Source organism: Leptosomus discolor, chromosome 14, assembly GCF_034619465.1.
Source record: "Leptosomus discolor isolate bLepDis1 chromosome 14, bLepDis1.hap2, whole genome shotgun sequence".
NCBI lineage: Eukaryota > Metazoa > Chordata > Aves > Leptosomiformes > Leptosomidae > Leptosomus > Leptosomus discolor.
The window spans coordinates 3,066,642-3,093,504 of NC_141404.1; the positions used below are offsets into that span (position 1 = coordinate 3,066,642).

A 26,863-nucleotide genomic window follows, 5' to 3' on the forward strand; every position below is an offset into this window, starting at 1 on the left:
CCTCTGCTCGGATTGCAAATGCCTGAAAGCAAAATATTTCTTTCAACCGAAGACAAATTATTTTTCAGTCTCCAACAAATTCTGGAAAAAAATTAGTTCTGCATCCACCTCAAATGAAATACTGTGTGTTTTGTATTGCCTGTCTAGATAGATAGGTATGTATTTGTTCAGCCACAAAGGTGAAAAATGTCTTATTCACAGAGGCACCTTCTGCTGCTCTGAATCCTTTCTGTATTTCCACGCACACACCTCGCCAGTGCCAGCCCCCAGGTAACCACAGCATGTGGTCAGAGGCCGGCACAGCCCTGATCTGGGGCCCGCTGCAGGCAGTCAGCACACCACTTCCCATCCTGATTTAACTGGGAAATCCTTTCGCTTCTTTTTCCCAGTCACTGCTAGTCCATGTCAGCCACAAGAACCATCAGCACTTGCTCCCCCGAGACTGGTCATTTGTGGGGCTTCCTTTGCTTTTTTGGTTTTCCTTCCTATTTGTCTCTGAAATAAATACCTAATAGTGAAGTGCCCTAGCAAGAGACATTGCTGCCTGTCCTGATGAATATTGAATGAGCCTCTGTTTTATGCAAAGAGGGATATTTCATATGTTCAATTTACATTCATTAGTATATTAATTCTCAGGGGGAAAATGTCAAATTGCTCCACTTTATCTCAGTGAAATATCCCTCATGGTAGATGTACCCTGTAAAAAATAATCAAGACAAGGACATAATCAAGAGGACAACAAACAAAGGATATTGTGGAGCAGTGTGTGCTTGTTTCAAGCAGGTCTGCTTGTTTCTACCTCCTTCTAGATCTCTCTGTGTTGACTCTGCCTGTTGGGGCAAAGTCAGGAGAATCATAGAAATGTTGGTGGAAGAGGCCCCTGGAGGCCCCCACCCAGCCTTCCAGTTGAAGCCCCATCAGTAGCTCAGAGTAGCTGTGGCTTTGTCAGCCAAATCTTGACAATTCCAATGACAGAGCTCCCCTACCTCTCTGGTGACCTGTCCCAGGGCTGTTGGGCCCTCCAGAGGAAAACAACTTTCCTAATGTCCAACCTGGACCTCCTGCCTTGCTGTCTGCCTCCACTGAGAAGAGCTTGGCTATATGATCCCTTCAGTAGTTGCAGGCCACCGTGAGATCACCACTTAGCAGTCCTCCCTGACGCCATCTATCAGTGTGACCTGTCTCAGGGTCTCGCTGCCAGGTTTGGGGGGGGGCTGCTCTGAAAAAGCACTGGCAAATGTGGCTTCAGGGAGGTGCTTCTGCTTCTTTCTCCTGCAGACTGCAGTGAAGAAAATCCTTGCGAAGGTCTGAGCCGGCATGCAACTTTCACCAACTTTGGCATGGCCTTTCTCACCCTCTTCAGGGTGTCAACAGGGGACAACTGGAACGGTATCATGAAGGTGTGTGCCATAATCTCCGTCTGAGTACTTTCCTCTCTCTGCAAACGTGTAGATAGAGATTTCAAAGAAATGTAGGCAAATCTTTCGTGAAAACAAAAAAGGTTTCAGTTTAAAACATCAAAATTAAACTTCCCCATTTAAAAGCCAAGTGTATTTTCAGGCGATCATTGTCCTATATCTCGCCCAACCTGAAACTTCATTCTTTTTAACATATGTATAATACCTCAGGACAATTATGCCAGTTTTTGTGGCTGAGAGGAGTAACCATGTACTCTGTGCCCTGTGCCTCTGGGACATAACACGATCCTCCTCTTTGCAGATGATGTAATTCACGGTGTCTGTATTTTCTTCTGTCCATTTGAGTTGTAGCTACAAGCTGTTGTGTCCGGGACATGTCATTACCTACTTTTCAGCAGGTTATCTTTGATGCATCTGTGTTTGCAGCCCAAGCAGAGCCCCAGCCCTTATTAATCCCCCACCTCGCCCTCTTTGTGGCAGGACACTCTCCGGGAATGCACTCGGGAAGACAAGCACTGCCTCAGTTACCTGCCTGTTATCTCGCCAGTCTACTTCGTCACCTTCGTCCTCATCGCGCAGTTCGTCCTAGTCAACGTGGTGGTGGCAGTGCTGATGAAGCACTTGGAGGAGAGCAACAAGGAGGCCAAGGAGGATGCTGAGATGGATGCTGAGATCGAGTTGGAGATGTCCAGAGGAGCAACCACCTCGGCCACCGGTGGGAGCAGGGGAGGTGCAGTGGCCCCGGAGAGCAGGGCACCCTACAGAAGTCAGGAGACCGTGAAGTCAGAGTCAGCGGTGCAGGTGAAGCACCAAGCCCTGGTAATAGTTCACACAAAGCATCTCCTCTTCTCGTGCCCAGGGTAGGGAGGGGACGGCTCTCACCAGCCACTGCTGTCGGATCATCAGGCACTCAGATCCTGAGTGACGCAGAGGCAAAGAGGCAGCGTGGGAGGAAGGCAGCTTTCCCGGGTCCCCCTTCGGCAGAGATGTCGCTGCCACCTCCGCGTCCTGAGTCATCGCGGGCGGGCTCCCCGAGGTGGAAGGCTGCTTCCAACGCCTTCTCCGGGGCTGATGCTGTCCTGACCGTTGTTCTGGGGGAGGGTTGAAAGTCCATCTCCTGCCATTTCCACTTCGTTCAAAGGTGGTGAATTTTAAGTTCACAACCATAAGAGCCACAGGTCCCTGTCCTGCTCTCCCAGCCAACGCATCAGTCCTTGTCGTTTTAGCATGGGCAGCAGCACCGGGGAGCAATCTCATAAAGCCCTGGGAATGCTGGCACCGTCAGCCCCGGCACATGCAGCAAGGGATGGCAGAAATTCCCTTCACACAGGCACAGATGTGCTGCTCAGGTTCTTTTTTAATCCCGCTTTCGGATTTCCAAAGGAGCCTCAAGCAAATCGTAGCGTGCAGGTCAGGAGGGCGTGTCTAGCCCTGGTGTAAGCGTGCAGCTTCCCACCGGCTCGTGCTCTGCTTAGGGCATGGCTGACTTGGACCCTGGGAATTGCCAAAGCCCCTCGGCAAGAAGCTGGAGGTTCCAGGACTGATTTTCTAGACGCTGCCTTCTCTCTGATTTCTATTAGTCCTCTAGAAAAATAGGGCAATCAGAAGTCAGGGGGGAAGGAGGGGCATGAGATAACGGTCTCATCCCATGTCAGCAGCATGTGGATAATAGTGAATATGAAATTGCTTTGTCACCGTGATCACAAATAAATCTACCGTAAAATCAATGGAGGATTTGAGATAAAATTACATAAAATGAGATTTTTGTGAAATGTATCAGACTCTATTAAGTCAAGTAAAAAGAAACTCAGTTACACAGCGATGGGGAATTTGCTATTTGAATGTAGTTTCTAATAGACATTCCTGCAGGAAAATGCACCATAAACACCCAGGTTGCTTTTCTTACTGGGGGAAGAGAGGGCCCATCCTTTCACACAGACTGTGATTGCAAACTGAGTTCATTCTCCCTGGGTTTTCCTCATCTTCCAGTACCTCCTGAGCACATCAGGAGCCATGCAGAGCCTCCTTTTATCCCTAGAAAACCCACAGCAAGGGGTGATGCTCCCCAGAGGGAGACCAGCGTGAGCAGGGAGCTGGCCACAGAGTTCCCCCTGCGGTTGACATGGCTCGGAGGCAGGTGAGGCTTTTCAAGCCAGGGCTCCCCCTCCCCTGCACAGCAGTGAGGCGGGGGCACCACGGTGGGGCTGGGCTGTGGCAATGCCCTCCCTCCCATCTCAGATACCCCAGGCTGTCCTCGGCAGGCATGGATGGCTGGCAGCTGGGTGCTGCGCCCCCTGCTAGCTGCACGGAAGGGGTTACGTACGCAGGGCTCAGTACGACTAATCCTGCCACCGATGGGGGCACCGGCACCCTGGAGCGTGTGGCAAGATGCTCTCTATTTTCCTGCCATTTGTGCCAGTTTTTGCAGCCCACATTTCCTTTTCTCTTCCTTCCTGCTCTGGATGAATGGGGCAACTAGGAAATGCCGCGGGGCGAACATGTTCAAGCGTTGAGACCCAGCCTTGCTTTGCTACTGATGCTTTTTATCTCCCTGATTTGAAGGAGGTGCTGAGCTGTGAGAGTGTGTCTTTAGCCATCCCAGACTCAGACACGCTGGAGAGGGCAGAGGCTCCCATCGTGGAAACCCCACCCTGCTCTGTTTCCCACCATGTCCTGACACCTTCCCACAAAACCCCAGGCCACGAGGCTGAGGTGAATGGCGCCGCGCCGCTGCTTCTGCGTTGTGGCGTTGTGCTTTGGTGCTGTGCAGCGGGCAGCCGTGTCCGAATTGTCCTCAACCTGTCGCTTCACAGCCACAGCAGTCGTTTCCATCCTCTGTCCTTCGTGCTGCCTTCGCGTGTGCAGGAGCCGGGCAAAGAAGGTGTCCAGCAGGGACACGAATGAAATACTCTTTTTAGCTAAAAAAAAAAAGTCTCGCATTCGGTGTGCACTGTGGTGTGTGATCAGTCTGTCTTTGAATGAGGTGTGTGATCAGTCTGTCTTTGAATGATACATCAAGAGCTGGAGGCAGGCAGAGTCTTTTCTTTGTGGAGAAAACACAGCCCAGTTTGATTTTCTTACTGTAAGAACTTGTTTATGATAGAGTATTGAGGAAACAAAGGCATAAGTAGATCAACACGTTAGGTTTTCAGCCAGCACCAGAGCTGTGGATTCAGGAGACGCTCTAGGCAGACTAGAAGGGCTTTAGCCCCCTCTGCTCAGTCCCTCCCTTCGCACCACGAACGTGGTGCCCAGGTCACATCACAGAAGGGTATTGCCCAGTTTGCCCTGCCACAGCGCAGTGCCCGCCTCAGGGTGAAGGAGCTCCAGGCGTCCTCCAGCGGGCAGGAGAACACGGGAGCCACAGTCAGTGATGGAGACACACGTGCTGCGATGGGGAACACGTTTGCTGCGGTCAGAGAACTTGCAGTGGCCAGCCAGAATTAATCTGCTTTAGACTTGGGCCGTTTCCCCCTTTATTACCCGACCTCAGTCCTGGCTGTCAAGGCACCTCCTAGTGGCAAGTATCTCGCAGCATCTCCAAGCAAATTCTTGGCTCAGATTAAGCTCTTGATGACCAAGTGGTTTTCCCCGTGCAAGAGGTGAAGGTAGAATCCTCAAGGAAGTCTGTAGCTCGGCAGGTGTCTCTTAACTTGGCCACCTGGAAGCTGCAGAGACTCAAAGGGAGATGACAGGGAAGGCATCTTTCAGGGACAGGCAAAATTTGGGACTTTGTAAATGCACTTGCAAGGGGTCCTGGGTTTCTGTTGGAGAGCTGAGAGCTTCTTAGCTCTACAGGGACCAACAGCACGACTCGGTGCCACCAGAGTCAGCCTGTGCAGGCGGGGAGTTACCTCCTGCCCTTGTTCTGCCTCTGCCTTCCCCACCGCAGAGGCTGCGGGCAATGGTTTGTAGTGCTGGAGACACACTCCTTCGGAGAGGGATCAGGAGGGGCCCTTCCTCTGGGAGTTTTGCCCATGGTTTATTTGCAGGCCCTTGGCTCCAGGCCTCTGGGAAGTTGCAGTGTTCCCTCTTCCAGAGCATCCTGCCAGTCACCTTTGCTTACAGAGTATCTTCTGGCTGTTTAATCACCCAGGAAGGGTCATGTCCTGTGGAGGTATTTGCAGGATTATTTCTTCTCAAGCTCCCTCTGCACCAGAGCAAAATCAGAGCTCGAACAGACTATTGATTCCCAGACACAAAGGATGGAGCTTTGCTTATTGATCGAAGATGCTTAACTGAGCCTCTGAGCCGCGTTACCAAAACCGTCTACGGGCAATTTATTGCCTTTCAGTTTGGCCTGGCCCCATGGCGAGTAGGCTCCCACCTAGCCCACCTCCATCAGGTGCCTGGGATCCTCCCAAGCCCTCAGGGTGCCTGCAGGCAGGATTCCCTACACGCAGTCCCAGCAGCACTGGTCCAGGTTGGGCTTTCGTGGGTTTTGAAGGAGCCACATTGATTTCCAGGGGCTGGGATCAGGCTCCCAAGTGCATCAGGTGTTTCCCACCAGTGGTGGTGTGTCTCCAAACCTTCCTCGCTGTCAAGAGCAGCTCACCAGGGGTGAGCCAACGAGCCTTCTGACCACGTTTTGTATTTCAAGGACTTACTACAGTGGCGCTGAAGCCAGCTGAAATTTGCCCGCGTCCCTAACTCAACTGGGCCTCAATAGCTGAAACCTTAATCATTGCAGTTGTTAATGTCAAGAATGGACTTCGGTTCACTTGTCCCAGCCAGACACAACCGATACAAGACCCTGTAAAGACAAACTGAGATTTAATAGACAGATACTGTGATCCTTCTGTTAGACTACTGAGAAAGTGGAGCAAGACCTTTTGTCCTCTGTGTGGCACCGGGGTGTTAAAGCCTGCGTTCAGCTCAGGTGTTGCGGTGCCGTTGATAGCTTATTAGCTGTAATGGCCAGAGGCCAACTGGCACAGCCACACTGCTGGTGCCTTAATATATCAGACCAGAGACCAGGGTTGCACCCAGAGGGCTGCTGGGCAAGGCAGCAGTCAGCCCTGGTTGCCAACTACCTGTAAGTAACTGCTGCTGATCCCCCCCCCCCCCGTCTTGTCAGCCAAACTCAACAGGGTAAAAGCACTGAGTAGTTTATCTTGGGATGCGTCTCTTTAGGGGTTTGAGGAAATAAATTTGTGAGCCAGAAATGTATGGAAAAAAGAGATTTAACCAGATCCTCCGTGACCTCGAAACTATCCAGTGAGGGATCTCAGGCCCAGACTTTGCTAGCAGAGAGGGAAAACAGCCCGGAAGAGCAAAGCAAAATACATTTAATTTAAGACGTGCAGCTGGGAAAATGTTTTCAATCAGTCACTGGGAAGCTGACGTTAAAGGAAACCCAGAGCGATTAGTCGTACTTTAGATAACGTGGTAAATTGTGAGGGGAATGTGTTTAGGACCAAAACCTCAGGGCCAGGAGACAGGTTCTGGGTCCTGTTCCAAGGGCTCCTGGTCCCCCAACGCTTGGCCAAGTCATGGCACCACCTCTCAGGGCTGCTCACGGGGACATCGTTTGAGTCCCTAAAGCCTCCTGAGACTGCAGGATAAATTTGCTGTGAGGTGCCTCAGCAAAGCAGTGAGGGGTCAAGCTTAAGGTTTGTGGCATGCTCTGTCCAGACCCTTCCAACCAGTCCCGTTTGACAGCAAAAGCAAACACAGAGAAATCCCTTTTCTACCCCAGAACAGGCTCCACACCCACGTGTGCTGCTCTGAGGTCTTCTTCCCTTTGCCTCCTGCCGTGTAACTGTCTTCTTCTGGGGTCAGTGGTGCCAAAAATGCTCCATGTTGTAGGAGCATTTGTAGGTTGTAGGAGAGACACCCCAGGGTCTTCAGTGGTCTCAATGTGTACATTTAAATGTCTGCCTGCATGTGTGTTTTGGGGAGGTAATAGTACATTAATTTCCAGAAACACTTGGTACCCTTGGTCAGCGTGGCCGAGGACTGGCCAGTTTTGCCCATCTGTCTCAGAGTAGCTGTGAGGAATCACGGAATGGTTGGGGTTGGGAGGGACCTCTGGAGATCATCCAGTCCAACCTCCTGCTAAAGCGGGTTCGCCTGGAGCAGGTCACACAGGACGGCGTCCAGGCGGGTTTTGAATGTCTCCGGGGAAGGAGACCCCACAACCTCCCTGGGCAGCCTGTTCCAGGGCTCTGCCACCCTCAGAGGAAAGAAGTTTTTCCTTATGTTCAGGCAGAACTTCCCATGCTCCAGTTTGTGCCTGGTGCCCCTTGTCCTGTCGCTGGGCACCACCCAAAAGAGCCTGGCCCCATCCCCTTGGCACCCGCCCTTTAGATATTTATAAGTGTTGATAAGGTCCCCTCTCAGTCTTCTTTTCTCTTCTCCAGGCTCAAGAGCCCCAGGTCTCTCAGCCTTTCCTCCTAAGAGAGGTGCCACAGTTCCCTCATCATCTTCATAGCCTTCCGCTGGACTCTCCCCAGTAGTTCCCAGTCTCTCTTGAACTGGGGGGCCCAGAACTGGACACAGCACTCCAGATGTGGCCTCACCAGGGCAGAGAGGGGGGAGGAGAACCTCCCTCAGCCTGCTGGCCACACTCTTCTCAATGCACCCCAGGACGCCACTGTCCTTCTTGGGGCACATTGCTGGCTCGTGGACACTTGCTCTCCACCAGCTCTCCCAGGTCCTTCTCCGCAGAGCTGCTCTCCAGCAGGTCGACCCCCAGCCCGTACTGATGCGCGGGGTTCTTCCTCCCCAGGTGCAGGACCCTACACTTGGAGGAAGAAGGGCATCACCACCCAGGCCGGGCTGAAACCATCCCTGGGAAAATCAGAGCAGAACAGCATGAGAAATGCTGGCTTTCTCGTGTGTTTAGAGAGTGGGACCCATTTTCCTAGACCTTACTTTTTCTCTGTGGTGTGCAAGAGTCACCTTAGCGGTGGGTCGTTGACGCCTCATTTTACTCCAGCTGCTACTTGAGCTCTTTGCTCATCCAGCACGGCATAGCTTTGGTGTCCCGTTGCAGTCACCAGGGCTGCGGACTCTCTGTAAGACGCCAAGAGGAGCGTGTGCACAAGATTTTTAAAACCAAAAGCGAGATGCTGAACGACCCCGTCTCCCTGTCTCCTTGCTTTGCAGGGCGGCACAGCCTCTCTGAGACCACAGGACTCTCAAAACCTGCTGACGGTCCGCAAGATCTCCGTTTCCCGCATGCACTCCTTGCCCAACGACAGCTACATGTTCCGGCCGGTGATGCCAGCGAAAGCCCCTTTCCCCCTCCACGAGGTGGAGATGGAAACGTATCCCTGCAAATCCCAAAGAGGTACTGCTCGCGGAGCTCTCCCTTCCTCCTCCTAGCCGAAACCAGGGGGCAGCAGGTACGCGTGGTGGTTGGGGGGGGGGTAAGCCCCCCGTGCCAAAGGCGGGCTGAGCCAGGGCTCGCTTGCTTCGGTTCCGATACCGTCGGCACAACTGCGGTTTCCCACACGCTGCACCGTGTTTCCATCGCATCGCTGCGTTCTCTCAGGAGAAAGCTGGCGGCTCGGGGGTCGGACTGGGGAGAAGTGGGGCTCCCAAGCGATGGCGGAGGCGCAGAGGACGGGCCGTGAGCTGAGGAAAAGGGTGCGAGCTGCACATTTCTTCTGAAGCGACCAGCCCTGACGTCCTGATAACAAATCAATAAAATCCACATGAATAAAAGCCGGGGCCGGTATTAACTTCCTGACAGAGCTGCTTTACAGCTGTTGTTTCAGGCAGCCTTCCGTCTCAGAGCAGTATCTTTATTAGCACGGTACGTTGAGTTCCGAGATGCAGGAGTTTCTTTGGGAGCATAAAGATTAGAAACCACTCTCCAGTGCCTCCCTAGCCTGGCCTTGTAGTGAATCTCGTGGAGAGACCCCCGCAGTCAGGGAATCACGAGCTACACAGCCCTTGAGTATCCGTCGACCCAACTGCTTCCAAATGCATCTCCCCTAACATGCCTTTCTCTCTCTTTTGTTGTGCGAGTTGGTTTGAAGGGGGAATCCATAAGAAGGAAAATACCTGCCTCCCTAAAAAAGCACGTGTGCTTCTTGAGTGCCTCCCGAGAACTTAACCAGCCTGGTTTCCTTTGATGCGATGTTGTTTGAAATGCAAGAACTGCTTGGACAGATGACTAGTGGGTTTGCAAACCCTGGTGGGGCTGGCAAGATCTGCTCTGGTTTCCTTGGCTGAAGTAACTCTGTATTTGTTCGAACTCTCCGGGTACCAGTTAATGTTCTCTGCTCAGTATTTATTGTTATTTCACCTGCAAATTCTTTGCTAAGCAAAGAAAACAGAGGTGGAGTTTCACGGCTGGACTACTGGGGCTGGTTTTCATCTCTGTAGTGGGTGTAAATCAGGATTTATACCAGTATAAAACTGCTGTGATGCTGGCAGGGGTGGGTAGAACTGACCAAGAATTTTCTCATGTTTCCCAAATTTCTCTCCGGGAGCACTTGGGCGATGGATATGACAGGGGCTTACTTTTTACTGGGTAAATGCATCCAACCAGCATCACCCAGAGCTGTGCTGCTTCTGAGCTGACCACACTCTGATTTAAGGCACAGTCCCGTAAGTTACACGCATGTAAAACTGAGCACAGAGAGACTCCCCTCAGCATTTGTGCTTTCACGGACTTCTCAATGTCAGTTAAGGACGTCTGGTCTTCTCCCAACACTTTGAAAATTTCAATACGGGGAAAATACTGTGCGATGACCAGATCTTGTGTTATTTTGGTCTTAGATGCAGTTTTCTGATTTACTAGTAGAACAGGAGAAAAAAAATATAGAAATCCAGAGATATTCAGTGTTCCTGAGTTTGCCGTTTAGAGGGGGTTTGGTTTCCTATACGAGAGCTAGATGGAAAGTTTCCAACAGAAGGAAATTCCAGCTGCAGACAGGGAGGAGAGCATAGGGTTTTATTTTATGACCGTGTTTGTGACAGATTTTATGACAATGTTTTTCTGCATCATAAAAAAACATTTCGTAAGGCCTGGATTAGCACGTGAACAGCACAGACTCGGTCTCAAACTCGGGCTGTCGGAGAACTCAAAAAAGAGCTAGGGAGAAGTGGGGGGGGGGGGGGGGTAGGAAGCTCGCTGCTCTGCTCTTTCTGTGGTGTTCTGGAGAAAAGCTCCGAAAGAAAAATGATTAAACACCAACTTTTCTTTCTTCCCAACAACAAATCTCTTTCTGAACTGCAACTGCAATCTGTCTGGATGGCTTTAGGTTCAAGTTCCCTGACCTCTGGGTGAGATCTCTTGAAGTGATGGATAGCTGTGTTTTTAACGTGGAGCAGCAACGTAGCAACAGACGTTGGGTTTCAAGCTAATGAGGACAATAAATCCTGCAGCCGAAAAAAGCAAAAGATCTTTCAAACAGCACAGAACTACAGTAAAGCAGCACCACGAGGGGGCTGGGGAGGAGGGATTGCCTTAGACTCAGCCAGGGGACTGGGAGCCTTCAGGAAGAGAGAGATTCCTGCCTGATACGGGAGCTCAGGGACTGTCAAAGCACTTGAAGGCGTCTCCGTGCTGCTGATCGGACCGTGCTCAGCCAAGGTCTGCCTCGTGGCGGTGGTTCGGGCTGTAGGGAAGGGGAAAACGGCCCCGTGCGTGGCAGCGGTGTCCCCTCCCGGGGAAGTCGGTGGCAGGGTGCCCGCTGGCTGCATGAGGCTGTAGGTTGGACCTAGAAGTCGAGCTCTGGAGGCTCCCAGGGAGCTGAGCAGTGCTGCTCTTGCCTCCCTGTGGCAGAGCAGCGTCAGCTTGCAAGCCCTTCCCTGGCAGCGCTGCAAAGACGTCCTGACTCGGAGGATCCGGCACAGCCACCAGACTTCCCCAATCCACGTGCTCCAAGCAGGCAACGTCCTTTTACAAACCCACCCAAAGCCACGCTGCCAGGAAAGCGGCAATGGCAGGGTTGCAAATGCAACCCCACCTCCCGCCCTTCACTTGCTGCCGTGTGGTCCTGGCGGCCACCATCCACCCTGAGTGTCGCAGCAGCGGCAAGAGCAGATTCCCGTTACCCGAAAGAGAAAACAGAGTCCAGGAGCATAAAGTTTGTAAGAGGCAATATCCCGGAGCCACATGCAACGCTGCTGAATTGCAGAGGCTTCATCTGTAACCCCCCCTGCCATCCCTGATGAGAGATGGCCTCGTAGTCAAAGCAGGAGACAGGACAAGGGACACCTGGTTTCTAACCCTGGCACTGCCCAAGGCTTATGCTGAGGCTTGGGATTTCAGCCAGACCAGACAGGCTTTTTCCTTCACCTCCTGGAGTCTGTAGGCACCGGTTCTGCCTCAAACCCTCCCAGCCCCCACGCCAGCGGTGGTGCTGACTGCTCGCTCTCCGTTTCCTAGGGTCCATCACCTCCATCCGCTCCCAGCCCGTGGGAACGTGCTCCTCCCTGAGAGTCCCGACGGAGTCCCTCCAGCTGGCGGTCCGGTCCCCCAACCACGAAGGCAGGCACCGCTGGAAGATCCTTCCCCCCCACGTCACACCTCGGTCTCCTACTCTCAACAAGCTGCTGTGCAGACAGGTGAGAGGCCCGCAGAGGTAAGCTCCTGCGTAGCCACCTGGATCCTTCCCTTCATTTCCAGTCCCCCCCTCTTTCTTGGAGCTGGAAGTAGAATTCCCCTTTTGCGAACAAAACATTTCTGGTGCCATAAATTTTAATATACCCCAGTCTCAGCAAGTGGCACACAGGGGAAGGCCCTTTTTACCTACTTCCATCTTTGTGGAGGTACTAGTCTATGAAAGAACAGCGAAGGCATAGAGAGAGGATGCCCCATTCGGCTTTACCAGTGCTGTGAGAAGCCTGCAGTCGGCCCCACGCCGTGTCACTTTAGAGAGGTTGCACTGACTTGGGATTTGGTGCTAGAGCACGACCAGGACCGTGCAGAAGGAGCCAGCAGAGACGAGCCCTGCACACGTAGGCTCTGGGTCTGTCTGCTACCGAAACTGCATCCTCTTGGGCAGGCAGGGTCTGACGGGCACAACAGGGCAGGGCTGGGGTGGTGCAGGGTGCGTTAGACCCACCAACCGTTCTGCCACGGGCCGTGTTTCGTCACTGGAAGTGCCACCGGCCTGGCAGATCCGCAGGCTCTTCCCCTCCCGCCCCCCTGCCATCTCTCTCTCCTCCCCTTCCAGGAGGCCATTCGAACGGACTCCGTGGATGGGCAGACTCCGGCCCGCAAGGACAGCCTGCAAGCAGAGCCTGGAGAGACGCTACCATCAGCGACGCAACCCCAGAGCACCTTCACCCCCAGCCCCCTCCACCCCTCGGCTGCCTCCCTCCCGGGCACCCCCCCGTCCTCCCCGCACCGGCACCCCAGCACGCTCACGCGGAAGCACAGCCGCGGCCCGCACGGCCTCCCCAGCCGGCCGCCCAGCCCCGGCGGCAGCCCTCCCAACCCCCAGGGCTGCCTCTTGGAGTCCTCTGACCTGGCTGACGAGGAAGTTCGCCACATCAACAGCTCGGCCAAAGACTGGGGAGGGGAGCACTCGGACGCTGGGAGCCGCTCCACTTCGCCCTTCGTCTCCCCGGCCCCGTCTCCAGTGCCCCTCAAGAACTGCAGCACAACCAGCCTCTCCGGGGGCGGCGGCAAGGAGAAGGACTTGAAGAAGTTTTACAGCATCGATGCGAAGGGCTTCCTCACCAAGCCCAGCTGGGCAGACGACCAAAGGCGGCACTCCATCGAGATCTGCCCCTCCATCAGCGACGGGGACTGCAGCTTTGAGGACGCCGCCGGAGAAAAGCGGCGGTCCCCTGCCCACATCCAGGCGGAGTCCGAGTACATCCACGGAGCCCGGAGGAAGAAGAAGATGAGCCCGCCCTGCATTTCTATAGATCCTCCCATGGAGGACGACGGCGGGGCAGCCTCGCGCACCAAACCCTCCGAGAACAGCATGCTGCGGCGAAGGACCCCGTCCTGCGAGTTCCCGGCGTACAGAGAGTCCCTGGAGCTCGCGGAGAGCCAGCCCGGGGAGCCGGCCTCCAAAGCGGAGCGCTGGGGCCAGCCCCCGTGCCGCGGGGAGCACCTGACCATCCCCAACTTTTCCTTCGAGCAGTTGGACGGCAGCTCCTTGAGCAGCCTCTCGGATCTCCTGGACAGCGGTCAGTCCACGCCGGCCTCCGTGGACTCGCGGGCGGACCCCGCCGCCTCCGAACTGAAAAAGCCGGATCACTTAAAAACTCAGTGGAGCACCACGGAGAAGAGCAAAGAGCTCCTGGGCATCGCTAAGAGCCCCCTCCGGAAGCAGGACTTGGTCCCTGTGACTGTTGCGACAGAAGAAGACGTAGATGACCCAGTATAGCTTACTGGGAGGGGGGAGCGGGGGGGTCTCAAGGGCTTGACACCAACGGGGGTTTCCAAACCGAAGGGACTGGGCGGCCACGGGTACGGGGGTGGCTGCTCGCTCAGTTTTTTTCCTTTCTCGCAGTCACTTGTTCTTAAGCGCTGTGGAGGTTTGCAAAAAAAAAGCAAAACAAAAACAAAAACACACACTGAACAGGAAAAAAAAATTACAAAGAAACCAAACAAACGGCTGGACGAAACGGTGACGGGTTTCGGGGGGGGGGGGGGGGGGGGAGCGGATTTGCAAAGCGGTTGTGGGGGTTTCTTTTCTAAAGGGACGGTGGAGTCGATTCAGGGGGTTGCTGCGTTCCTCCCAGCCCCCTCCGTGGCCTCAATCACATTGATTCGGGTTCGAGGTGGTGGCGGTTGGGATTTGGGGGATTCTCTTTGGGTTTTGTTGTTTCGTCGGTTTTGTTTTTTTAAAGATGCTCAACTTTTAACAAGGCACCTTTTCGAGCTGTCACGTTACGCGGGAGTGCCCAGGAGCTGGGAGCTGTACATTGTCTGTATATCAGCAGTTATATAAATAGAAATAATGTATTTGTGAGATACAAAACACGGAAAAAAGACAAAAAAAAAAAAAATATACCCACAAAAAACTCTCTCTTCATAATGCACATATTTTTATAGAGAAACGATACTGGTTTTTGCATTACATGTGACTCCGCAACTGGGTGGTGTTTCCTCGGGTTTTATGTGGAACTAATTATGACGGCCATTCGTTTTCCAAATGTTTCTCTTTTTTCTTCGCTTGCATTTCTTTCCCCCCCCCGCCCCCCTCCTTCCCTCCACCATCATCCCACCCGCTTCTTTTCACAGCTGATGCTTTAGACGTCTTTCTCTCATTTTTCTTTTGTGCTTTAGAGGTTGTCCGAACTACAGAGAAAAAAAAAAAAAACCAAATCACTACTGAATTGTAGCCAGTGCAATAATAAGTTATTCATTCTTCTTGTCTGTACAACTGTCCTGTTGCTTTTTTTGCTTTTTTTTCCTTTTTTTAACTGAAATTCAGGTTAAATGTCGCAATAATCTGAACTAAACGTGCACAAACGTGGTTTCTTGTGTTACAAAGAAAAAAAAAAAAAGATGAAAAAAAGGAAAAAGTTAAATTTACAGAGAGATAAAAAAAAACCAAATAAATAGTAAATTATTTAAGAAATGTATTTTGTTTACTGCAGTTCAAAGTAAATTATTGATACAGTATGTAAAGGTATAAAGAGCTGTCTTAGGTGATGTTCTTTGTGAGCAGTTAAGCTAAGGATTTGTCCTCCTCGTAGCGGAACGCCTTCGAAACCTCGGTCGTAGCCGTAACCGTCCCGTTGGCACCCTCTGTCCGTCTTCCCTCCGCACCCCCACGTGGACGCGTTCGCCTCCCAAGGCCCTTCCGTCGCCAGCTCCGACTGAGGAGCCTCTAGATGAAGTCAGGTCACCTGTGAACACCACTTTGGTTTGGGGTTGGGTTTGTTTGGGGTTTTTGGTTTTTTTTTTTTTGCAGTTTTGGGGTTCGTTTTTCTTTTTTAGCCTCCGGTCCCTGCCCCTCCCCGCCCCTCATCCAGGCCCTCTCACCATGGAAAGCTGGTGTTAAGAGCAGCAACCAGTCCGTGCCGTCAGCCCCAGCGCTGGGCAGCGGCAGCGAAAAGACGTACAGGGGAAAGAAAAAAAAAAAAAAAAAGAATAAATTAAAACAGTCGTTTTTTGTTTGGTTCGGGCCATGCCGCCTCATATTTATGCATTCACATATATCTTCTGTTATTTATGCATCCATTACTCAAAAGGAAATGTATCTTGTTTCACATGTATTAAACTGTATAAACTGGAAGCGTGGCCTGACTTTGTGCCGCCGGGCGGGGGAGGCCGAGCCCCGCTCCAGCGCATCGCGTCCCGCCGGCAGGTCCCAGCCCCGAGGTCTCCATCCCACTCCCACAGCTCGGCATCCCCCCCAAAAAAAACCTCAATGTGGCCGTCTGGGTCTGAACCGGCCCCTTCCCGGCTGGAGCTGGTCCCACCTCCCGCTCGGCTCCACCGGTGCCACTCGGAGAAATCCCTCACCTCGCGCAAGAGCCTCCGTGTGCCGAGCGCCTTCGTGCCGGCTGCCTCCGAGCACCTGCGCCGCTGTCAGCAAGAGCCATGTGGGATTATTGTCAATCATTATTCCATCTCGGTGGGATAGCAAGGAATTCCAGAAAAGCACCATAAAAGTTTTATATTATTAATTAAAGTATTAATAGCGCTTCGGGGACGATGGCAAGCTCCTTCGGTTGCAGTTTAAGCAGCAGACTGGGAAGGCGGGGAGGTGAACTGGGCTCAATCCTGCCTGGAGGTGCGGGGGACACCCCGGTGCGTCCCTCGGCGGAGGGGGAGGCTGCGCTGCGCAGCTGCTCGTGGTCTTACTGCTGTGATCACGTAGCTTTGCTGGGAAAGGCAGCGTGTCCCGTCCTCCCCCCGTGCCCAAAGCCCCTTCTCAGAGCTGGAGGAAAAGCCTCTCGCCGTGGGGCGGTGCCGGCCGGGGGCTGATGGTGGCAAGTGGGTCCCTGCGTGGTGACGGAGAGGTGGCTTGTGGGACGCGTTGGAAGGGCTCGAGGCCACGGCAGCGTGTCGGGGGGGGGAGTTTGGAGATTTGCTCCTGTGGCCCCTGCTCTTGGCTCTGCCCAGGCTCCCACCCAGGCCCCAAGCCATGGGCCAGCACCACGTCTGGCTGAGATGGCTGAACATTGGGGGCATCAAGATCCAGGTACCAAAGCCTTGATTTTTTTGCAGCAGGAACGGCAGCTTGGCGTGCATTGAGCAGGGCTCCAGCAGGCTAAGAAGGAGCCGAGGGGCTATTTTATGTTGTGCTGCCAGAAATGTCAAGGGAGGAAAAGAAGAGGCGCTCCCTCTGCCTGTCACCCAGCCTGGATCGGCATCACGATGGGACGGGATGGGACAGGCGTCTCCTGCACCGCTGCAGCGGGAGACACAGGAGAAACCCGTGGAGATCACCCAAATACACAGCAAGTGCTGGGAGTGGCTTTTACGTTATGGACCATCTCCTTTGTAAAGAGGTAACTTGTTAAAACCAATACATTTCGTGGAGGAGGAGCTTTGAGCAAACTGCCACCAGGGAAGGGCTTTATCACAGCGTTGGGAATAAACCCCAGTGAAGTCCCAGCACGAGGAGCCCTGGGATGCCGCAGGCAATCGTAGGAAAGTCGGGCAGCTCTTGCAGGGGAGCTGCCCTGCTGCCAGCAGGAGAGGAGGGCAAGTCTCCTATTTTTAAAATTCTTTCTTATTTCTGAGCTCAGTCGAAGTACGGGCAGTTTGCCAAGACCAGGATATGGTCTCCATCCCACGACGTCCCTCCTGCGAGGTGTGGGGCACCCGGACATCACCCGTACCCCAGGCACGAGCGTCACCTGGGAACTGCAGGTTCAGAGCTGCTTCAGCCAAAAGGAGAAGGGATTTAATGGGCTTTTGCTGCCTCTGAACAGCCGGTGAGGCTCATCGCCTCCTGGGGACCCAACCTCCCCAGCGCAGCCTCCCTGCCACAGTGGCCTCCCGCCGCAGCTGCCTGCGGGATGCAGCCGTTCCCGGGATGGCCCCGGAGCCACGACATCTGCCCCGGGCACCCGCTGAGACCATCCGCGGGGTGCAGGGAGGTGGATCAGGCTCTTGCAAAAGCAGGAGGGAAGGACGAGGCAGGACCCTGGTACTGAGAGCAATCCATGAAGACGAGACGTCTTTTATAGTTTGCTGGATGTAAAACCCTATTTTGTGAAGAAGATGATGGGGATGGGGCTGGGGATAGGGACCAGGAGGGGGATGGGGACGGGGATGTAACCATCTCTCCGAAGCCAGGGTCCAAGTCCTTACCATGCGTCAGACCACGGGGAACTCGCTCACCTGCAGCAGGTCTGATGTTCCCAGCCAAGAGCTTCTGAACGTGCCATGTGGCTTCAGGACCCTCCTCTCCTTCCCTGCAGGTACCGGTCCCAAGGCCACGGCGTTCATCACGGCTCGGCGATGCCTCCCGGTACGTGTGGCCATCCTCCCCCCAGCCCAGCCAGGCCCCCTGCTCCCTCCTTCCCCACTGGTCTCCATCCCCCACGGCGCAGGGAAGTCCACGTCACCTCCAGACACTACGAGACCTCACAGTGTGGCTGCGGGGCAGGGGACTTGCCTGTCCCCTCTGACAAAGCCACACGTTCCCAAACCCCGTGAAGCTCAGCAGGACCCACAATGATCCCTTCCATGAGCCTGCAGGAGCATCCTGGCAGCGTGGGGAACGTCGAGCTCTGACTGAATTTTCTAAGGCCAAGTAGTGACCCTGTTGCTCCCTGATGTCGCTTTTGGGGACGATCACCTGGAGGTACAGGTACAAAACCCCCCCCCCGAGCTCCCAGAGCTGGGTCCTCAGCCCAAACCTGGCCACAACTGATTGCACAGAGAAGCAGTTCAACATTCCCCGGTGTTAATTTTCCTGCTGATTGAATCTCTGCAACATGAAGCAATTTCCACCGGGCCGTCTCCAAGGGTTGCGTTGCTTAAGCTCGGAAGCGAAAAGCAGCGGGTCAATGCAAGTCATTCTGCTTTAATTGGATCGATTTCTATTTTGCATTTTTAATGACAATTCAGTCGCATCCATTTGTCAGCCAGACTCTGCCCCACCACTCTCCGTTTCAGCAAAACCACAGCCCGCAGGGACGGCAGCCTTCGAGGAGCGGGGATCGACCGAGGACTGAAAACCACCACGCTGAGGAAGGGGCAGAGGAAACCATCACGAAGCGACTTGAAGAGCCTTCAGATGGTCTCTGTTTCAAGGTTAAATCTCGGCCGGCATCAACCTGAAATTCTCTTTGTCAGGCTGGGGAGGAAAAAAAAAAATATTGGGAAAAAAACCCACCAACAACCCAAAACCAACGAAATCTGAATCCGTCCTCGGGGTAATTAGACACAACCTTTAATCTGTCAGTGGTGCGAGATCATACAGGTTGCATTTGATATTTGTACAAGCTTTCTTAGGATGAATAATTAAACTGATTTTTATCAATTACACTTTCCCTATAAGCCTTAAATACGTGTCTGTGTTTTAGAGGCTGGGGCCATCTCGACTTCCCGCAGCGGTTTCAGACCCAGGTTGGGGCTCGACCAGGCTGGGCTGCTCCTCGTGCCAGGACCCTTCACCCGTGTTCGCTCACTTGGACATCACGGTTGGGTGGTTTGGGTTTTTTTTTTTTCCCAGCTGTGGCCATTGGACCCTTAAAGGAAAAAAAAAAAAAAGAAAACCCTGTTCACAGGGAGAGAAAAATGCCAGCGGCGCTCATGACATCACACCACGGGGCAAGAAACCAGATTCATTATTTGAATATTTGATTGAAACCCCCTGGAGCAGCTTATTTTTTGATTCCGCTTCCCCCCACTCGGAGCTGCCGAAGGCCCGTGGCGCCGTCCCCAGGGTTTGCCGCAGCTGCGCGAGCAGACCGTGGCTCTCCCAGCCGGGTCCTCCCCCGAAAAGGAGGGCTCCGTGTCTGGCGAGGGAAGGCGCTCGCTTCCCCTCCCCTCGGCTCCCCGGAGCCTTATTCCTCTTATTCCTTACGCCCGTATCGAATCCGATGGCCCTGCTGGGAACCAGCTTCTCCCGTCCTCCTCGCCCTCTCCCCCTTCCCGTTAATTTATTCTGACTGGCTCAGACCGAGGCACTAATTAATTTTCCTCATTAACAACAACAGCGACAAAAAAAAACCTCACAAACGGTAACAAGTTCCAGCACAAATCAATGCCTCACAGAAGACGGGGCGTTTCAGAGCTCGTTGGCAGCAGCACCCCCCGCACCCAGCGGTGCTCGGCCTGGCACAGCGCAGGGGGGGGGTGTCAGCGCTGGACCCCAACCTGCAAATCACCCCGCGGGACGAGGGGGAGCCGAATTGCCAACACCGAAACGGCTGCTTTGGCTTTTTGCCCTGCTTTTCCGCTCGGGGCCGGGGGGAATATCGGTAAAACGTGCCTGGGCTGAGGATGGAGCGAGTCCCCTCGGGTTACAAAGCGCAGTGTGTGTCCCCCCCCCGCCCCGGCAAAGCCCCCTCCCCGCTGTGCCCGGGGTGACGGGGACCCTCCTGGTGCAGCCACGACCTCTCAGATCTCATTTCCCCGCTGGCTCGCGGCGTTCAGACACGTAATGCCCCACCAATCGCCTTCCCACCAAAATAAATCTCTGGGTAAATCTATTCAGCCAGAATTACACCAAAATAAATCTCCGGGTAAATCTATTCAGCCAGAATGACGGCCAGCGTGTCCTCCTCTGGTATGTCCTTCGGTGTGACGAGCGTCTCCTCCTTCCACACCGTCTGATTCGAGCCGCAGGTGGGAAGAGCTCCGAGGAGCGAGAGGCCGTGAAGACAAAGGGCAGGGAAGCTCTCCGCAGCCTCCTCGCGGAGATGAAGCGCAGGCAGGGCTGAGTCAGGCTGGCAACGGGGTGCAAAACCAGACTAAAAATAATAATTAAAAAAAAAAAGGTTTCTTGCAGACGAATGACACCACAAAATGTGTTTCTGTGGCCATTTAGCAGGTGTTGATCGTCAATATTGGGGATCAAAAACAAACTTTGCTGCTGTGCCGCTGTATTGTCATTTCTGTCTCGCCCACCTTCCCCGAGCGCCTGTTGGAAGCAATGAATCGGCCCCGGGGCTGGGTTAATCGTACTTGGAACCGTAACGGTGACAAAGCACCAGCTTTCTGGGCATCTCCCCGCAGCACGGGACTTGTAAGCGCTCTCTTCGCTCAGGCAGCGGCGAGCAGCAGCGCCAGGACCTGCCAACCCCCCCCCCCCAGGGCTCTGCTGCTGCTCTCGCAACTGCACCGACGGCGCCCAGAGGCGGGGTGATGGGCAGCAGGTACGAGGTACAGCCCACGGGCGGCATCGCCCTCTGGCACTGCCCGACCTCGGCTCGATTCAGAGGCTCTTGGTGGCAGAGCTCCAAGCAACTGGGGTTTTCCCAACGCCTGGCTCTTTCTAGGAATGAGGAAAACGTAATTCCCTCCGGTGGAGGACGCACAGAGGTCAGTGCTAAAGGTGGTGCAAATCTGCAGTGGGTAAGAAAAACTCCTCTACACACCGTCAGACAAGGAGAGACATCCTTTAACAACGCCGCGCCCCGGGGTCATGGGATCCTTCCCAAAGATGTCCCCTGCACGTTGCAATCAACAGATATTTATACATTAAATTCATACATATTCAGTCGGTACGATGCATATTCATCATCATCCTCTCGATGATTGGTCCTTCTTCTCTCGCCTCTGATGCAAATGAGCGCGCAGCCTCTGTCGTCGTCGTCTTCTGTCGTTCCCTTGTGAGCAGGGGGTATCATTGGGGTGGGTGGCCCGTGAGTCGGAGGTCTCGACCGCTCCTCGAATTGACCATGTTTGGTCAAGGAACGTGTCCTTGGCTCGCAGGCTCTTGGCTCGTACCTGCTTTGGGCACGATTCAAAGATTATACACAACGGGAACCACCCTAAATCCTGCCTTGAGGACATCTTGGACGGCAACACCTTGTCCTTGTTTCTGACCACTAACAAATTATTGGTTAATGAATCCCTTAGGGCTGGAATTTTACAGAGGCGTGCTAGCAGCATAAGCAATACAGATTTTTATTTTATATTTAATCATTTATTCTGTTTGAGACTGATCTACCTAAAATGATCACTAGTCATCCTTACTAACACCTACTAATGAGAATTCTTGATATTCAAATCAGAAGAAGAGGAGTAAGGGGTTTTCAAGCAGCATGACTGGTGCATAACAGGTTTCCAGTTTCTCTAGTTTCTAAACGGCAACCACCTGGTGGAGTTTCTACGCTTACAGATTTCAAAACACACACACAGAGTTCTGACATTCTAAATCTGATGAGTTTATGCAACAAAGGGACACTCGCTGGAGCAGGAGTTGTTCTCCTGGAGCTGGGCACAGCACCTGCAAGAGAGGACAAGTCAGCGAGCAGCAGGCGAGCGCCCTCCCTCCCCCAAACACCCCAGGGGAGGCCCCTCGTTAGTCCCTTCACATATCACAGGATCGGGGCAAGTCCGAGAGAAGAGGTGAATGTTTCAGGCGGCCAAGAGAAACAGCAACATCATTAAATAACACCCATGGAGCTGCTGCGATCCACGGGCTTTCGTTATGCTTGGAAACCAAATTCTCTGGTGGATCATTAATTAAGTTTTCCAGCAGGGTAAAAGTGCTTCCTTGCTTGGGATTTCATTTCACTCACAAAGATTAAAAATGCAGCTAATTAGAACAAGACTGGCACACACGGGAGGAAAGAAAAAAGGTCTCCTCATGACTGGGAGGAGACAGAGCCCTTCCACAAGCAGGTACGGATGACTCACAGCTGCTGCCTTCTCTCTGTCATGGGGAAGGTCTCCCAGTGCCGACATTAACTCCTCCAGCAGCTTGCCAGGCAAGGAAAAAAAAAAATCCTTAAACTGGCTCTTAGCTGGCTCTGAGGTAGCTGGTAGCCAAGTAAAGTGTTAATTAAACAGCCTTGCTAGCTGCAGCAGACAGCTGGTCCAGAACTGTTCTACTTCCCCTCCCCTGATAATTTTCAGCTCAAATGAATTATTTTCTCTGAAGCAGTTCGGAGGGGCAGGGGAGAAAGGATAAAATTTCAGCCATTCCCTCCCATCCCTCCTGCTTTTCTCCCGTTCTTCTCTTGGCCAAATTTATTTGTTGAATGTTTAAAAAAAAAAAAAAAACAAACAAACAAACCTCAAATAAAACCTGAAATAGATATTGACAGAGAACACGTCTATTGGAACACGGAGGGTGTTTTTCAGCACAAAGTGTAACAGCAGTTCACTTTCAGGCTGATATAAACCACACCGTCCCCTTTCAACAGAAGCGGTGGTATCTTGGGGGGGTGTCCTTTTGCCTTCGGGAGAAACACCTGCAATGAGCAGTCCACTGTGCGCCAAGGCAGCAAAGCCATCTCCACCAGGTCGCCCAGAAGGGAGATAAAACGGAGCTAGTGGGTGAGAAGAAGGGCTGAGGCGTTGTCCCAGCCGCGCCAGTCTGCATCCCTGCTCAGCCCACGTGGGAAAGGTCTCCGACTCGTTGCAACCACAGCACGGGAGACCCATACAGGCGCCGAGCCAGGGCTTCCTTCACGACTCCCGCCCTTCCCCAGAGGATCTCGCAGCAGTCAAAAGCCCCCCAGGTCGCTCTCAAAGAGGGCAGCATCATCTAGGACACAGAAAGGAGGCGAAGGGACGACCCGCCGCAGACGGTGGCTGAGCTGTGGAGCCTCCTGGCAAAGCCTCCTGGCGTGAGAGGCGGCACGCCCGAGGCTCAGCCGGGCCAGCACCGTCACGTCGCGGCCTCTGCGGGGAAACAAGCAGCCCCGGTCAGCAGATTTCAGCGGTTTCAGCTCCACGCATTCGTCCGCCTTGTTTACACACGAAAGTCACCCCCTCCTTTTAATTAGAGCGGGCTAATTGAACCAGCACAATCCCGTTTCCACCCCTTCCCATGGGCAGCCACGTCCGGACAACGGCGTTACCAAGGCTCGGCTTGTTCCCGTAAGGCAACAACCACCTTGGCCGCCGGACACTAACGACCCCGCCGACCTCTCCCTCTCCCCCCACCAGCGTGGTTCGTGAGGGCGACCCTCCGGAGACCCCGAAATGCACCATTTAACCGATCCTGAATGGTTTTCCTCCCTGGAAAACACCTCGTGGCTCTGCCTGGGAGAAGATGGAGCCGCTTCGGCCTGGCCGGCAGCAACATCTAGTGGCCATGTCCTCGGCGTCAGCTACTGGGAGGAGTCCCAGTCCCCTGGCTGTGCCTGAAAACGAACTTACTGGGGTGAATAGAGGCTAATAGTTAAAAAAAAAAAAAAAAAAAAATCCAGAAAGTTCGAAATAGGCGGCGGGACAAAGAATAACGGGGATTGCGGCTGGCGGGCCTCAGCCCCGGCCCCTCGGGCCTGGTGGGGCGGCCGTGGGGGTGAGGGGGCTGCCGGGCCAGGGGGGGCGGGAGGGTAGGGCTGGCCCCGGGGTTGGGGGGGGGGGGGGGTGGCTGCCCACGTTTTGGGGCGATCCGCCGGGTTTCGGGAGGCCGCTGAGGGCGGGGGGCTGCGCGAAGGGCCGCCCGCCGAGGAAGCGTGTCCCCGCCGCCGCGCCGTCCGTATCCATGGCAACGGGGCGGGCCGCGCCATGGCGGCCGCCGGCAGCCCCGCCGTGTTCCTGCTGGCGGTGAACGGGCAGATCGAGAGCGGGCAGGTAAGCAAGGGGGTAGCGGCGGGGGGGACGACGACGGGGAACAACCCGCCGGGCCCCGGAGGGACGGGGAGGCCGGTCCCCCGCGACACAGCCCGGCCTGGGCCTCAGCAGCGCGGCCCCGGTAACGCGGCCTTGCTTCGGGCCTGGGTCCCGTCAGGCAGCAGGGCGGGCTGGGCCTCAGACACCCCGGCCCCCCACCCAGCCAGGCCTCAGCCCGGTGACTTGTGCTGACCCTCAGTCGCAGTAATTCCCAGTAATTCCCAACCAACTCAGCCTTTCTCCCCGCCAGTTCCCAGGATTCGACGACCTCTACTGCAAGTTCTGCTTCGTCTACGGCCAAGACTGGGTTCCCACAGCGGTGAGGCCCCACTGTGCACCCCCGAAACCCAGGCTGCCTGCCCTCAGGGGCTTAGCACAGGCCCCTGGCTCATGCCACGTTCTCCCCGCAGGGCCTGGAGGAGGGCATCTCCCAAATCACCTCCAAGAGCGACGTCGCGCCCACCACGCTCGTCTGGAACTTCCCCATCGACATTACCTTCAAGAGCACCAACCCGTTCGGCTGTGAGTGCTGGGGGGGGCGGCGGGATGCAGCTCGCAGCCCAGGCCCCCCCCCCCTCACGCACGCTTCGTTTGCAGGGCCGCAGATTGTCGTGAGCGTCTACGGACCCGACTTTTTTGGGAACGACGTGGTCAGAGGTTATGGAGCTGTTCATGTTCCCTTCACGCCCGGAAGGTGAGATGACAACCTGTCTGTCAGGACTGAAATGGAGATTTTAGGGTTTTTTTCCCAGTTACTGTGTTGTTTCAGAAACAAAAACGTTGCCGTATCTCCTCATCACGCCTGGTCCGTTTGGTACAAAGAGCGTGGATTTTCTAGCAGCAGGTTATCCAGACAATTTTTGGTAATCCTGTAGCCAACTATAAAATCAAAGCTGGTGTGTAGAAAGCCCCGTTACGAAGCACAGTACGTGTCCTCTCCCCCATCACTCTCAGCACATGCTAAGCTTTCCTTCCCACTGCTGGAAATGGAGGAAGATGCGCTCTTCCTCTGCCACCAAGCCCTTTCTTTGTGGAAGGGACAGTATTATACTGCGAGATGCCTAGTGGTGTGATGTGTCTGAAATTCTGGTACCTTCATAAATACGAGAAGTCTTGCCAGTGCAGTTTGGTGCATTTCTTAAGTGCTGTGTGTCTCACCTTTGTCTCAGGCATACGAGAACCATCGCTATGTTTGTTCCAGAGTCCACATCTACGCTGCAGAAGTTTACAAGGTAATAATTAAAGACCTTTTTTATTTTTATTTTTTTTAAAAAAAGGAGTTCTTCTTGCTCTTAGTCACAAAGGTCTATCCAGCTTCTCACCGGTGCATTCGTGTGAATACTCTAGCAAAACCAGATAGTTTTGTAGGTAAAATGGTGTTTTTTCAGGTGTCTAGGTCTTCTGAAGAGCTTTCTTAAAACATGTTAACTACCTGCTTGCAGTAATGCTAGCTTGTCTTTTTTTTTCATCCTCACATTTGAGCAGTGTTGGTTTGAAAAAGAACTAATGTCAGCAGACTGGTACATGAGTTCTTGTACTGGGTGGCAGCTCCACGTTCCACAGGTTGATTCCTGTCAGTGATGTGACGTGCAGAGACTAATTTTACTGAACATTTTAGTATTCCTGGGATTCCTTTAGTATTCCTGGGACTGTAAGGAGGTGTGCTGCAGTCCGTCCCTACATCTTACTGTAGCTAAGGACTTCTCTTGGAGGACAGCCGCCTTAAGAGCAACCTGGAAAGCCAGGGCAGAACATGGCAAACTAATTCCCAGTTCTACTTCTCCCGACTGGAAGGTGTTTGCTGTAACCTTTGTCTTGTTTACGCACACACCCCCCCTTCCAAAGCAGCCGTCTCTGCACAGCAGCCGAGGGCATTAAGGTTTTTTCCTCCCACGGTGGTGGTGAAGCCAGGGGGGAGCTGATCGTTCAAGAGCCTGCCCGTGCGCAGAGCCAGCCTTGGGGTACTCTGTGCCCGGCCGTCAGGAGTCAACTGATTTACTTTTCTTCTCTTTATGGTGCCCTTTTTGTAGAAGCTACCCTCTAATGTGCTTAATTTTGTATTACGTGTACCTTGGAGAATCCAGGCCTCTCTGTTACCGAGTTTAATCCGTTTCCAAAACATCTTTGCCATAGGAAGCTTCTGCCTAGCCCCGAAATAACTTGGATTTAACATAACGTGTATGATGTCGGGTTCAGTTTCTTCCTTAGAGAGACAAAACTTACCTTTGACAGCAGTAAGGCAGCAAAAAAGTCTTCAAAACTCTGCTGCAAACAAAAGCTGGGAGGCTGGTTAAACCCCCCCTTTGGTTTTTTAACGTGCATATAACGAACCGTATCAAATCGAAACATGAGCGAACGCGTCCAATTAATTATTTCTCATTTTCTTCTCCAAGTTGGTTCACGGGGAGACGCCCGGAATTTACTGACCCCAGAGTGGTAGCGCAGGGAGAAGGGAGGGAAGGTAAGTCCCTGGGAGCTCCTGACTGCACCCCTCGCAGGCCACAGCGTGGCCGTCCGTCTCCCGTCGGCAAAAGAGACGGTTGCTCCTGCCGCCAACAGCCTTGCCGGGGCAGGCGAGGCCTTCGGCCACCGTTCTGAACCTCTCCCAACCGGTTTCATTCGCTTCTTCTTCCTTCTAGTAACGAGGGTGCGATCTCAAGGCTTTGTGACCATTTCCTTCAACGTAGTGACCAAAGACATGAAGAAGCTGGGCTATGACGTGAGCCCGAGCGACGTGCAGAACCCTGCTCTGGTGCCCGTCACGGAAGGGATTCAGAAGTACTGAGCTCGGGCGGGAGATCTTCCGAGGCTCGCA

The 26,863-nt window shown here is 53.8% G+C and overlaps 2 protein-coding genes across 6 annotated transcripts in view; both read left to right on the forward strand.

Moving 5' to 3' along the window:
- The window catches only part of CACNA1H (calcium voltage-gated channel subunit alpha1 H), a 253,956-nt gene extending 240,233 nt beyond the window's left edge, over positions 1-13,723 (forward strand). The window contains exons 30-35 of one of the 4 annotated variants that reach the window (XM_086472865.1): positions 1,279-1,400; positions 1,899-2,237; positions 8,529-8,712; positions 11,767-11,945; positions 12,557-13,375; positions 13,427-13,723. In XM_086472865.1, coding sequence (XP_086328991.1) covers positions 1,279-1,400; positions 1,899-2,237; positions 8,529-8,712; positions 11,767-11,945; positions 12,557-13,375; positions 13,427-13,723 — 1,940 coding nt within the window. Of the gene's footprint in view, positions 1-1,278; positions 1,401-1,898; positions 2,238-3,980; positions 4,131-8,528; positions 8,713-11,766; positions 11,961-12,547 lie in introns of all 4 variants that reach the window. The other 3 variants (XM_086472866.1, XM_086472863.1, XM_086472867.1) reach the window with 3 other exon arrangements.
- Positions 13,724-23,943: 10,220 nt separating this feature from the next.
- On the forward strand, positions 23,944-26,863 carry B9D1 (B9 domain containing 1). 2 transcript variants are annotated; one of them, XM_086473067.1, is made up of 7 exons: positions 23,944-24,009; positions 24,299-24,367; positions 24,459-24,570; positions 24,646-24,742; positions 25,218-25,280; positions 26,442-26,509; positions 26,688-26,863. In XM_086473067.1, the coding sequence occupies exons 1-7, from the start codon at positions 23,944-23,946 to the stop codon at positions 26,831-26,833; spliced, it is 621 nt and encodes a 206-aa protein (XP_086329193.1). In that variant the 3' UTR covers positions 26,834-26,863. The 2 variants fall into 2 exon arrangements, with proteins under 2 accessions (XP_086329193.1, XP_086329192.1); XM_086473066.1 differs by having other exon boundaries at positions 24,459-24,742.